The 13,972-nt window shown below is 38.0% G+C and overlaps 1 protein-coding gene across 3 annotated transcripts; it reads left to right on the top strand.

Moving 5' to 3' along the window:
* The first annotated feature begins 3,947 nt into the window (after nucleotides 1–3,947).
* On the top strand, nucleotides 3,948–12,309 carry LOC122666238 (3-hydroxyisobutyryl-CoA hydrolase-like protein 1, mitochondrial). 3 transcript variants are annotated; one of them, XM_043862394.1, is made up of 14 exons: nucleotides 3,948–4,133; nucleotides 4,211–4,291; nucleotides 4,389–4,457; nucleotides 4,607–4,670; nucleotides 4,945–5,024; nucleotides 6,115–6,198; nucleotides 9,039–9,123; nucleotides 9,331–9,416; nucleotides 9,501–9,622; nucleotides 10,290–10,350; nucleotides 11,296–11,394; nucleotides 11,483–11,581; nucleotides 11,659–11,700; nucleotides 11,789–12,309. In XM_043862394.1, the coding sequence occupies exons 1-14, from the start codon at nucleotides 4,011–4,013 to the stop codon at nucleotides 11,906–11,908; spliced, it is 1,215 nt and encodes a 404-aa protein (XP_043718329.1). In that variant the 5' UTR covers nucleotides 3,948–4,010; the 3' UTR covers nucleotides 11,909–12,309. The 3 variants fall into 3 exon arrangements, with proteins under 3 accessions (XP_043718329.1, XP_043718328.1, XP_043718330.1); XM_043862393.1 differs by having other exon boundaries at nucleotides 4,598–4,670; XM_043862395.1 differs by lacking the exons at nucleotides 4,945–5,024; nucleotides 9,039–9,123.
* The last annotated feature ends 1,663 nt before the right edge of the window (nucleotides 12,310–13,972 follow it).

The raw sequence follows: 13,972 nt of genomic DNA, 5'->3' as shown, positions 1-13,972 counted from the left end.
AAATATATAAAGAGAGAGAGAAGAAGAAGAAGAAGATGGAGATGGCGAAGGAGAAGCCGAGAAGGAGACAGGTGTCTTATTTATATAATGAACGTAATCCAGGGGTTGCGATACAAAGGGCGCGACCCTCTTTTTTAAATTTCAACCGGTAGTAACTGTTGGGACACGTGGAAGCACGTAAACTGCTCATCGGTAAAGTACCGGTTTTATGGTTGATTCTCATTTATGCCCTCTCGCTACTGGCCATTCCAAATTGTCTGGAATCTGGATATCTAATCGTACATGAGGGATGTTTTGGTCAATTCGACCACCATCCACTCGGTGAATCGGAAAATCTTTTGAATTGGTGGCCTACCTAGTCTTACCACCTGGTGAAATTATGTGGCATTTTTGTTTTCATTCCCAATCATTAGTTAAAGGGAGGGATAAAGTTTTCCTCCACCCATAGAAGACTGTTCACCAACCATTCTAGGGTTTACAAACCACTCCTAGGGTTGTCCAAAATATCCTCCCAATAGCCATTTCTGCCCCTCAGTGAATGAGATTCCATTCACCATGAGTAGAGGGAAACTCGATCCTAAAGGGAGTTTCTGAATGACGATAGTGTATTTAGAACTTGACACATTTTTTTAATTATTTTCAAAAATAATTAAAAATAGCATATCATTATTTCATTATTAAAATGTGTCATTGTCATACATAGTTTTTCTGGTACGTGTGTGAAATAAATTGTTATCTTCATTGAAAAAAATTGTATGTCATACGAAAAGGGCAAAAAAGTGAGATTATAAATTATTTGACACCTTAAGGAGGATAGAAAAGAATTTGAATTTGTGGAGAGATAGACATAAATCAATCATTGTATCATCACAATTTTTGCCTTATTATGTTTTTTTTTTCCTTGGCTTCTAAACATAGCCTTAATTAAATGTGTTAAGATTGAATCAACCTCAACCATACGATGAATTCTAAACGAAAATTAATCATATGCCCGCATGTATCGAAATGCATCCTCTTCAAGTCTTGATCATGTGTACCCTCTTGGTAGTTTGGATCTTCAAATCTCTCTCTCTCTCTTTTTTAGCAACTTGGACCAATTCTCATTTGGCTAGGAGGGTTGGTTTAGATACAAAATTTGGGACTATTCGACATGCCATTTGGCATATATTATGGTCCAATTAGTTAAATCTTTCTAAGGGGGGGAACACGTACCGTAAAAAATTTGCAAGTTGAATGTTTCATTACGTCATCTGCTTACTTGATCATATTGCACAGTCGAAAGCAGTATTTTAAAAGTCTTATATAAAGAGATTTTCTTTTTGACACCCCTTAGATGTCAAATAATTTGTTGTTATATTATTTTTTGCATTCTTAGTGTAATACACTTTTACTTTTAGCGAGGATAAAATTATTTCACATGTGTACTAAAAAAAGGTACAAGACAATGATAACTCTAAACAATGGCATAATGATAATACACTTTTTAAATAATTTTGAAAATTTTACTTTTACCTTGACTTAAATAACTTTTGGAAATAAGGCATAGGCAATCAAAAGAAAATCACATATTCTTAATACACTTATAGAGGTATCATTTAGACACCCCCTTATATAAATGCACACATGAATATAAGTTTAATTATTGAAATTCCATAGGATACTTTGATTGATGAATTGCCAATTAGTAAACGTACAATGATCTCCATTCTTAGAAAAAACAATGAATAGATGAATCAGAAAAAGCATCTGAGCTGCCTTTATTCGAGTAGGTGATTACTTGTTCTTCTTTATAAAACTAATTATTTATTGGAGAAAGAATGCTGCCTGGTCGCGTGTCCCCTACACCATCCCAGCCAATGGGAACATCGAACACGGGCCATGCATCCAAAGGGGGCAGGGTGGCCATTTTACACCCCCTGTGCCTGGGTGCGTGAACACATGACCAAACATCCTCCTTTTCTCCTTTTGCTATTTTTAGAGTGGAAAATTTGCCAATCAGTCTTTTAAGAATGGAGAATATGATTGATTTTCCCAACTCTTTTCTATCTACACTTTTAAAATGTGGTTCCTCCAAATCCATGGTCGGAACAATTGGATAGAAAGATTATTCATCTAGATTAATCATCTGTCAAATTTTAGAGAGTAATTCAATCAACATCCACTGATGTATTAACATGCACCTCAATGAATGTTTTTTTTTTTTTTGGGTAAACACCCCCATGTATGTTCATGCATGCTTATATTGCTCCTGCCACCACTGTGCACTCTTATGTGGCCTTCAAAGCTCTATAGGGCTGAAACTTTAAATGTGAATAAGAGACTTAAGGGTGTATCTATACACAAAACTTGGCCTCATCTAATCTATCACGACAATTGTTGACACTTAAAAGCCAACATGTAGGAAAAGTTCTGGGGTGAGTAAGAATCTCGTTACCTAAACGGTTGTGTATGGAGTTTTGCTCAAGCCACACTGAGGGAATTTCTTCATCAATAGCCATCATTGACATTGGATGGGTGTCAAGTAACAACGGAGAGTATTTCAGACCTACAACAAATAAGGAAATTAATAACCCTAGGGAAAAAAGAACACTACCATAGGGATAAAGAACGTTACTTGATCACGTGACTCCTGCACCAGACACAGGAGCATGCAAAAGTACTGCCTTACCTAGGGATGTCAATCGATCGGTTGCGGTCGGTTTCGGTCGGGCCCAATCGGGCACCCACAATTTTAACACTTGCACCGTTCCCGATCGATTATGTAAACGGGCCTTCCTTAGCTGGGCATGGACTGATAACATTAGGTCGGTCGGTTAGCGGGCCATAAACGGGCATGGCAACTTTCAACATATGGTCATCAGCAATCATCATCATTGTCTGCAAATCAAGAAATCATAATCCACTATGAATACAACACAATTACAAACCCAAATGAAGAAAAAAAAAACGACCATAATCGACAACACATTATAGATCCAAATGGAAGAAAAACAAAAATCAATCCCTTCTCAGATTCCACACAAAGTTGGACAAACTTCAACCCAATCAAAACCAAATAATTATATAACAAAAAACCCATTCAGAGAGGGTGAAATCATATCACAGAAACGTTATGTTTTGTGACAATCGAGTGAAAAAAAAATCTCAATCTGTTCTAAGGTCTCTCATGTCAATAATTTCTCAGTTTAAGATCCAACAAATGAGAGAGTGAGAGAGAGAGTGAGAGGGATCTCAGATGCCGACTTGGGTAATCTCTTGGCCCATCATCAGTCCGGAATAACATTCTTGACGATGTGATCCAGTTTGCATTCTTCCTACATGAGACCCTGTTGGAGATTTCAATGCTTTGCATTTGGCACTGCCTTGCCGCTGCATTTGCTTCCGTTTTAGGTTTCTGATTTTGCCTCTGTTTTATCTAAAAAAGGGTTTCACACTTTCACTTTCACCTCCGTAAAATTGGAAATGAAGAGAGAGAGGAGAGAAGAGACAAAGAAAGAGATAGAATTTTGATATTTGAGTACAGTTGTACTCTTTAGTGGTGAGGTGAATAACGTGATGGGACAGGACATTAAATGTATCAATTCATGAAAAATGGTGAGTTCATTCCACCATATTAAAAATCAATTTCGGTCAGTCGGTCGGTTTCCAATCTTGCACAAGGAACGACCGATTGGTCCATAAGCCCGACTTGTTTGTAAATCGATCTGTCGGTCGCAGTTTTTGATCGATCAGTACCGGTCAGTCCTGCCGGTGCGGGCCTGTAATTGACACCCCTAGCCTTACCCCTATGAAATAAATATGGAATCTATGTTGAGCATGGCCGCGTGGGTGGCTAGGATCACAAAAATTTTGGACTTTTCCGGTCAGCACCACGCTGTCACTAAACCCTTTGTGGAATTGTACCAGTCATCAACCTGTTCCTTCGATCGGGTTCGACTTCGACACTACTGAACTGCGTCGAAGAGGATTTCTCTTCGTTCTCGAACTGGGAACAAACGACAATTGGAAAAATGCAGAGCTTGAAAGGGCTATTACTCAAGCGTTCTCTTGGAATTCCTAGATTTCTCCCTTATCACAGAAACCTCTGCTCCCATACCATCAACCCAGATGATAGCGATGAACTTAACAATCAAGTGAGCTTTCTAACTAATAATTTTTTCAATTTTAAACTATTATCGCTCATCTATATATGTCTATTTTGATGTTTCAGGTGCTAGTAGAAGGTAAAGATCATTCTCGAACAGCTATTCTCTACAGGCCCTTTGCCCTCAATGCTCTTACTACTATAATGGTGTTCTCCTTTTGCTCTATGTTTATAGTTTTGCTTTTTGGGTCTCTTTTATTTTTCTTATTCCATTAATTCTCTGGTTGTTTATGTTTATCTTCAGGCAGCGCGTTTGAAAAAACTGTATGAGTCCTGGGAAGAAAATCCTGATATTGGTTTTGTCGTGATGAAGGTTAGTAGTGGTTCTGCTCCGTTTTTGGCCTCCGGTTTCTTCCATTCCTTTCATTTCTTCTACCCTCTTATTATCTGCTATTAGTGTTTGCTTCTTTCTATTCGTGTTGTGTAAAGGCCTCATTTGGACATCATTTTTGGAACCTCAAGGGCAGTGGCAGGGCTTTTTGTGCGGGTGGAGACATCGTTACCCTCTTTCGATTACTTAATGAAGGTAAGACAAGTCATTTTCTTCCCCCTTTTTGTTTATAATTTATGACAGAGAATCTTGCACTTCAATCCGTTTTCTTTCATATGTGTTTTGAAATATTACCCAAATTCCGGTTATCGTTCGTCTTGAAAAAGGAAAAAAGGTATATTTCATTTTGTGGACTATGTCACCGATGATGTTTTTCTTCCAGGTTTATTCATTTCATTTTTGTAGATAGACAAACTTTTATTAGATTAGCAAATAATTTTTCTTGTAAACTGTTGTTCATTCTATGCAGGGAAGATGGAAGATTGTAAGGAATTCTTCAGGACATTGTACAGTTTTATATACATTCTTGGCACATATATGAAGCCACATGTAAGTATCTATCTTTCCTTCAGCATTAGAGCAATTGATATATGCAGTTGGGTTTTAGCCAGCAATTTCCCTTTTCTGAGGTTATTTGATATCAATTTAAAAAAAAAAAATAAAAAAATAACGGTAGTGCTGTGTTATGGGATTTGCCATGGGATGCTGACCTAATGGTAGTTTTTGAAGTAAAACATATTCAGCAAAAGAAATTATTTAAGTAAAAATGCAAAACATTTTGCGGGGAGGGTTTTATACAAACAAGTTTTCGTTTTTGTGCATCCTGATATCTTGTTGATACTTGATACCGTAGATATGTAGTTCTCCACTCTTAAATTTCCATTGAAATACTATTTTTGGGGCTGCAGACATTAGTTGGAGGAGCATATTTTTGGTGGAATTATTTTAAAATGTATATGCTCCGCACCCCTCTAAATAACATGCCAGTGGTAAAAAAGGGGAGAAAATAGCATTAAAAAATGCTTGATATTGAATTAAAAGATCCAGTAAAAACCAATGGGATAGGATTTACTTTCATTAGGTCTAGGACTGCTTGATCGATTGGATTAAAGTTGTGTCTATGCAGCAGGTAGACAGAACCGAGGAGAGGGAAATGAAAGAAAAGACAGAAAGGTACAATTAAATTAGAATGAGATAAGGGCTGATGGGGAGGTTTAGGTTGCCAAATTTTCAAAGTTTCTAATGAATGTAAGGCAAACAATCAAATCATTTGGCGTGTTTTTCCATGGTACTAGCTCCAAATTGTAGAATGACAATATGGCTTATGAAGTCAATCTACTTCTGCACGAGGTGTTGTCCAATTACCGAATGATGATATCAACAATTATAAATACATAAAAGCTCCCAGTCGATATGAAACATGGAGATTCCTTTTTGAAGGGCGATGTTGCAACTTTTTTTTTTTTTTTCCTTCCTTTGTTCAAATTGCATATTCTCCTATTTAAATCCCCTTTGTAGAATAAATTGTGCAATCATTAAGTACGATTTGAAATTATTTGGACCTGTTAATGAACCTCTGTCTTTTGTGTAAGCTACATAAGGGCAATGCTAACCTTCACTTATGATTTTTCCTTGTTAGGTGGCTATTTTGAATGGTGTTACCATGGGGGGTGGGGCAGGAGTTTCAATCCCAGGGACATTCCGTGTTGCAACCGAGAAGACTGTATGTATATATGAAAAATACATGGATGTAGTGTTATCTCTCTCACTCTCTCTCGTACCATGAGCATAGTTGTCAAGGTGTCACTTAGGCCCCACCTAGGCATCAAGCGGGTTTCCAAGGGCTGGGCGGTTGCCCGCCTTTTTTTTTTTGGGTGAATAAACGGTTGCCTGCCTTATTCTAACTTAACACGGCGGGTGCCTTGGTCCCTAGGCGGTCATTTTTTTTTCTCACGTTTTTTTCCCTCTAAATAATTTTGTTGGCTTGTGTATAGGTGAGAAGCATGGGATCATTTAGCACAAAAAAAAAGATAAATAAATTAAAAAAGAAATCAAACTTCTCTAGTTCACGTCTCTTGTTTACTTACGTTTCCCCCCTCTAAATAATGCAGTTTTTAGCGTAATGTTGTTGTAATGTTGTAACGATGTTGCTAGCTATATTGGCAAATTAGTGCATAGATTCAATTTGTTTTGTTGTTGCTGTAATGCTGTAAGCATAATTTTATTATGAGTAAATTACACAGACCTCCCCTGTAACTATGCCTAATTCAAGGGACACCCCTGAATTTGAAAAAACTCTAGAGACCTCCCCTTGTAACTATGCCTTGGTTACACTCAGCCCCAACTTCGTCCGTGAGTTGCTGTTAAGTAATGACGTCATATAGGAAATAAATTATAATGACTAAGTTACCCTTATTTGGAAGTAACATTACCCTTTTGCCCTTTCAAATGATTTGCCCCAAATAGCCGAGGCTTTTCGTTTTTTCACTTCCTTCTATATGCAACTCATAAGGAAACTCCTTCGAGGAAGAATATCGACCAAACTTGAAGAGCTGCAGAGCTGCTGTGTTTGTCGCCCCAGTTGGTGAAATACATCCACGAAACATTTCTCTGCAACTCCTACCTTACTTCAAATCCTTTGGATTCACCATTCATCGTCCTAAGTACCTTCCTTTAAATCGTGTGCGCCCTGCAACTGCTTCAATTCGGTCTCGATACTCTTACTATTTGGACCTGCAATCCTCAGTTCCCTACAAGCCTCTACCACTACCGCTGCAAGCCATACCCAACCCACCGCCCCTACCATCACCCTGAAATTTCTTCACCAGTTTCTATTATCATACCTAATCAGATCTAATCATATCAAGCATCAGATTAGAATTTTATTTTACCGATCCTTACTTGAGCCCATCACTAGCAGATCCATCTATTTGATCTGTATTAAATGGTGTTGCCTCTGGAGAATTGATATGTTTGAAACTGATTTCGGTGGAGGTAGATGGGTTGAGATAAAAATGAAGTTAGGATTTGGAATTAGGAACTGGGAAAGAGAGAAATGGGGAAGATGACGGTTGTGGGTGGAGTTAAAAAAAAAGGAAATAAAGAGAGGAAGATGGGTTTGGTAGAGGTTATGGTGCTGATGTGTTGGTGGTGGTTTCAGTAGGAAAGGGGGAAAACCAAAATCAAAATGAAAAAAAAAAAATGGGAGCAGAAGGAGCAGAAGAAGAGGAGAAGAAACCGTGGCAGCAATGGATTTCTTCCTGGCTCAGGGGGCTTCGGCGTTACATCGCAATGGGGGATCATCTTAGGGTTTTCAAGGAAACAACCACCCGCTCAATGAGGAAATCGCAGGTCACAGGGGGTGGTCGTCCCCGGAGAAGATGATCGGCTTAGGCCAAAGTTGTTTGATACACAGAAGGAATAGAGAGCACGGGAAGGAGAACCTCGAGAGGAAATGCAGTCAGAACCTCCGTTGATGGTGCTCATTCAGCTATTTTAGGTCGAAGTAAGGAAGAAGAAGAGAAATAGGTGTTTTAGGTTTAAGGGTGGTAGGATCATTTCATAATTTTAAGTGGTTTTGGTGTAAGGATGGTAGGGTCATTTCATTATTCAACCTAACAGAGTCTCATGTTTTGGGGCCGACTATAGTTTTTAAACTAACAGGGGTGTCCATTGAATTAGGCATAGTTACAAGGGAGGTCCGTGTAATTTACTCTAATTTTATTGCTATACTGTCATAATGGATACATAAAAAATACAAGGACGCCTTGTCGCCTAGGCGCCTAGGTGACCCTTCAACGCCGTGGGATGCCTAGGCGTCTTGACAACTATGACCATGAGCTGTTGATCTTCAAACATTTCCTTATTTATCTTTTCTCAGGAAGTCCTCAAGTCGAGTTTCTTATATTTAATATTCAGCTGAGGGGGCATGTATTCCATGTGCAAATGCTTAGCTTTCAAAGATGATCAAGAAAGTATCTAATGTGATTTCTGCATGAAGATTTGTGCTATGACATGTTGGGATTAATAATTAGTCTTTATTGAAACGAACATGTCAAACAACATGCATGGTTTATCCAGGAAGGAGTGATCTATATAAGCAAGCTGTGCAGAGGCATTGTAGTTCAGATTTAGTCGTGGAATACTTTTAAAATGGTTTTCGATATTACCTTCTGTTAATGGTGCTGCTGTGGGCTTTCTTGCTTATGATTCTTACTCTTGTTTTGTTGCTATCAGGTCATGGTCTTGACCTGTTTCTTACTTTTAGCTTTCTTTTTCCTGCATCTCAAAGAATCTCAGCGAATATAGTTGTCATGGCACCGAGGCAAGGGTAGATGCTGGCTATTAGAGAAAGGAATTTGCCCTTGCATTGTTGATACATTCTGTAGTTGAATGTTCACATTATATGTATATGTGATAGAATAAACTGTATAAACTGTGGGATTTTTGGTTCATTTTACTATGTGGCATTCTTTTTCTCCCAACATTATTGTCATTTAATTATATATGAGTTGTAGGGAGTTCCATGTTAACATTTCCTAACACCATGCAAAAAAATTGCAGGTTTTTGCCACACCAGAAACTTTAATTGGTTTCCATCCTGATGCTGGGGCTTCCTTTCACCTTTCACATTTACCTGGCTACATAGGTATTCTTGTGTGCGTTCTTTTTGTTATAATTTCCTCATAAAATTAAGTTCAGCTGCCTATATGATAGACACGGAAATTGAGATTATGTGACATGACCCCTTGTTACCTCTTATCTATATTCATTATGACTGTGGCAGTGATTCATTCCCTCTATTTCCTGTTATTTTTCTTCAAATGTGATTCTTATCTATTTTATTTCTTTGCAGGGGAATACTTGGCTCTAACAGGAGAGAAGCTGAATGGAGCAGAAATGCTGGCTTGTGGGCTTGCCACACACTATGCACTCAGTGCAGTTTGTTCTTTTGGTCTTCCTTTCATGTTTATTGTTACATCCCTGCTTTTTCTTGGCCATGTAACTAGTTGCTCTTTGTAACAGAGGCTTCCTTTGATTGAAGAACGACTGGGTACGTTAGTTACAGATGATCCTTCTGTCATAGAATCTTCTCTTGAGAAATATTGTGACCTTGTCTATCCGGAAAAGGAGAGTGCTCTTCACAGGTTTTTTATTTATTCGTTCGTTAGATGTATATCTGTATCTGTTTAAATCGTCCTTTTTATGGTTCTATTATTTGTTATTTCATAAAGTTCCTTCTATACATTGTTACCTTGACCACTAAACTCTTCATAATGTTGCAATGGGAATGATTAATGTGTCCCAAGAAATGTGCTAGAACTAATAATGGAGTCATCCCCTTCCCCCTGGTGTGTGTGTTTATTATAAGTGAATTTGATGGCTTCTAAGCTTTCGGCCTGTTCAAACCTATGTAATCCTTTGTCTCACTTCCATTCTCTTTTCTCTACTGCCTCAAAACTCCTTTTTGGGAATGGATCCTGCAAAGGTTATGTATGGGTTGTTCTGCTTTCGGCCTGTTCAAACCTGTGTAATCCTTTGTCTCACTTTCCATTCTCTTTTCTCTACTGCCTCAAAACTCCTTTTTGGGGATGGATCCTGCAAAGGTTATGTATGGGTTGATCTGATCCTGAATGGGTTTACTTTCCACTAGGAGATCTCTTAGGTGGTATTCGTTGAACAATAAGTTGGAACCCCGAGTGTGTGCAATAGATGTATGTTATGTTATTGACATTGTAGCTATGTGCAATTTTCTTCTATGATGATTTAATATATGTATGCAGCTGATCTTTTGTTTTCACTTCTGATTTTCAGGATTGAAAGAATCGATAAATGTTTTGGCCATGATACAGTTGAAGAAATTATTGATGCTCTGGTGAGGACGAATTGATTTTCATCATGACTTGTGAATACCTCCATGTTTCTTAAAATTGTGATAGAATTCCCATGATTCAACATGATTTTGGTTGATTTAACTTGGGTGTTGGGTCAAGTGTCAGGTTGTGTAGTTGAGGTCATCATACTTTCACTTCTCATGTGAGAGTAATGTTTCTTTTGTTTCACTTTTATCCTGACATGTTATACTGTCAGTAACGCTGTAATCTCATGATATCCTTGAATCACTTTTGAAGCATGTATTTCTTTCAGTAGATCAGTTTTCTCAATCAATTGATTTATTTTTCCACTTCTCATTAAAATATCTTAAAATTCCATGCAATTTTGATGTTTAAAATTTGTTGAGCTAATATCTTTTGAGTTTTCCATCTTCACACACACAAACACATCCATACATGTATACCTAGATGTGTTTTTTTTTTTTAATGGCCAGTGCATAATGTATGCTTTTTCCCTCTGTAAGAATCTCTCTCCCTCCCTCCCTCCTTGTTTTTCATTGTTTTCTTTCTTTTCTTTAAGGAAAAAATATAATAGTCGCGTCCTGTTATACTATGTTTATCTGTGTTCATATGTGCTCACATGGACTATGTATTTATATGGATACTCAATACTGTATGGCAAGTCCATAGGGCAATGATGTGGCAGCTTAGTTGGCGGCCCAAAAGGGATCCATATGTTAGCCATGCCACCCCTAGCAATTATAAATTTCATCCAAGATGTGGAAAAGTAAAGCTGACAATGGGATAAATCACTGGGTCATGTTGTTGAGGTGGATTATGAAAGTTGACAAGCGACCAATTCCGAGGTCCCTATCTTATGGTTTGGATTGGCCACACTTTCCTGGCTCAGATTGGAGGGGAATAGAATTGCAAATCAGTCTGAAATTTACTTTGTGATTATGTTTCAAATAATTGAACTTTTTCAGGAAACCGAGGGAACTGGATCAAATGATGAGTGGTGTACTTCAGCACTCAAAAAACTAAAGGAGGCCTCACCTTTGAGCTTGAAAGTTTCTTTAAGATCTGTGAGTTCCTTATTACTTGTATCTTTTTGCTTCATTCTGCACCATTAGCATGATTTTTAACATTAATCAATGTTAGCAACTGGTTTAGATACGAGAAGGTAGATTCCAGACTCTTGATCAATGCCTGATCCGTGAGTATCGAATGTCCCTCCAAGGAATATCCAGACAGCCGAATGACTTCTGTGAGGTATCACCCTCATCATTCAATTAAAACAGTTATAGTTGTTTGTATCCTGTCCATCTTATTTTCCTGTAATTTCTTAGGGAGTCCGGGCACGATTGGTGGACAAGGACCTTACACCACAGGTATTGGCGGTACATGCTCCTTTTGCATGATGAACTGACATAATTTGGAGATGATATTACTAATGTGCTGACTGTTGGAAATATGCAGTGGGAACCTCCAAGTTTGGATCAAGTGTCTGAAGGCATGGTGGACAGCTACTTTTCACCACTTAACAAGTTAGAGCCTGACCTAGAATTACCCACAAAACTCCGAGAAGCATTTACCTGATTGGAGATCCACCCTACAGTTTCCATTTTTCAGAATTGACATTTGGCATAATCAAAGAAACCATTCACCTTTGGAATACCTGCCATATGGAACTGGTAAAAAAGAATAAGAAAGAATACCTGACATATAGTGATTTTACCCAATTACCCATTGCTTGGTGTCTCCTCTGCAATTCCACCTGCAGATTATTTGTCCCAGAAGACTGATGGATAATTCATTGATAGACACTTAAAGTGATATTTACAATCTCTGCCCAATTGCTAAGATACCTGAGACCCACCTAACTGTCTTAGGTCATCCACCTTAATGTCCTCATATACTGCATGATTTGGGTTGATGCTTCCGCTGCATGTTTAGTTGGAGAAACATTCACTATTTGTTAATAGATTGTCATTTTTGGATTTTTCCTTGTACTTTGAATGTGCAGATGGACCATAAGTAGTGAAATTGAACTCTCTTTGTCAAATTCTGTGTGTGTGTGTTGGACTGAGAGTAAAACATTCCGATGCCTTTCAACTCTTCAAATTCATCCTCTTCTATTGGAAATTTTATGCCTTAGTGGCTCATAGGGAATTAGTTTTGCAAATTTTGTTGGGATTCAGCCCTGTAGTGTAGCAAACTGTAGTTTATCTCATAGGATGTGTTCAAGAGTTTAGCCAAGTGTACATTTGCAAGGGCTGACCAGGTTGCCACCATTGCAGCTTGCCTGGTCCTTGGAACAAGCTTATGCGGGTGATTATGCGCCTTTCACCCAGTTGTTGCGTTCAACCTACTCAGGCAATAGATCTGCAAACCAGATCAGATCTTCTGGTCATTCTGTGATTTCCTGAACTTTACCACAATTCTTGTTCCTGGTGTTGGGGAAAGAATGGAACTAACTGTTGAACCTGGACAAGATCTTTCCAGGTTTATTCTCTGGTCTGGTTTTTAAAATGATGCCGAGTCTCAAAAATTTACAGATAGAGAATGAACTAAAGTGAACAACAATGAATGAACTGGGAATCTAGGATTGAGGCTTGCTGATGCCAAATATTTGGAAGGTGGAATGTTTACCTTTTGTTGACTTCTACCAGAAGGACTTATGGGTGACGTAACAAGGAAAAAAGGAACATCATAAAAGATGTAAAAAAAAAAGAAGCTTTTAGTGGTGGTTGCAAGTAAGGTATCCAACATCAAACTTCTCTTTGATTACATAGTGGCTGTCACGGTCTTTAAAAGAGAAGATGTGAAGTGGCTGTCACAATCTTTAAAAGAGAATTTGTTATTAGTCTTTGTATCTTTAGCACTCGATTAATCATGCTCCACCTTCCATATCAAACAATCAATTTGGATCCTCAAGAAATTTTCTGGAACTGTTTCTTCTTTCTTGAGATGCCAAAATAGGTTTACTACATAGGAAACCAAGGACAAACTAATTGCAGTTTACGACATCATATTAAGCTGAAATGCTAAGATCTACATTTTTAGTGTAAAGGTTTGGATGAAAACTGGGTCTCAAATGACTAATAATCATCCGTAGGGGCTTTGATCGAAATGAGAATGAGCTTTAGAATATATTCCTTGCGTTGTTGAGACATGCAAAAAGATGATCATCACTTTTAATGTGGAACTGATCATTTGATGAATACGGAGCTCTGATACCATATTAAATAAAGTGGGATAACTCATTAGAAGGAGATAGCCCAATAGTATATGAACATACATCCAAGCTACGAAAGTGATTGCTTGAGCAAGATTGGCCCATCAACACTCACACAAAACCTTATATCACCATCTTTCAAACAACCCAAAATCTCAAATGAGGGAAAATTTGTTGCAGTGTCATCAGTTATGATCGGGTCCTTGTGCCACATCAACCCATAGACAGGATGTCGAGTATTCGGGTTGACCGGAAGTTTTGGAATCTGTTGGCTTGACCCCTAGTTTGACATCAGGAAGTCAAGAATCTAAATGGGTTACTCCTAGATTGGATTAGTAGTAGTTTATAAGGATTAAAGAGTTCAAGCAAAAGAAAAGCAAAGAAAACGTTTCTTTTTTTAGCTTTTCTTAGGTACCTCAAAGCCC

This window comes from Telopea speciosissima, chromosome 6 (genome assembly GCF_018873765.1).
Source record: "Telopea speciosissima isolate NSW1024214 ecotype Mountain lineage chromosome 6, Tspe_v1, whole genome shotgun sequence".
NCBI classification, from domain to species: Eukaryota; Viridiplantae; Streptophyta; class Magnoliopsida; order Proteales; family Proteaceae; genus Telopea; species Telopea speciosissima.
The sequence above is the reverse complement of the archived record's forward strand: the minus strand, read 5'-3'. Positions and strand labels throughout refer to the sequence as shown.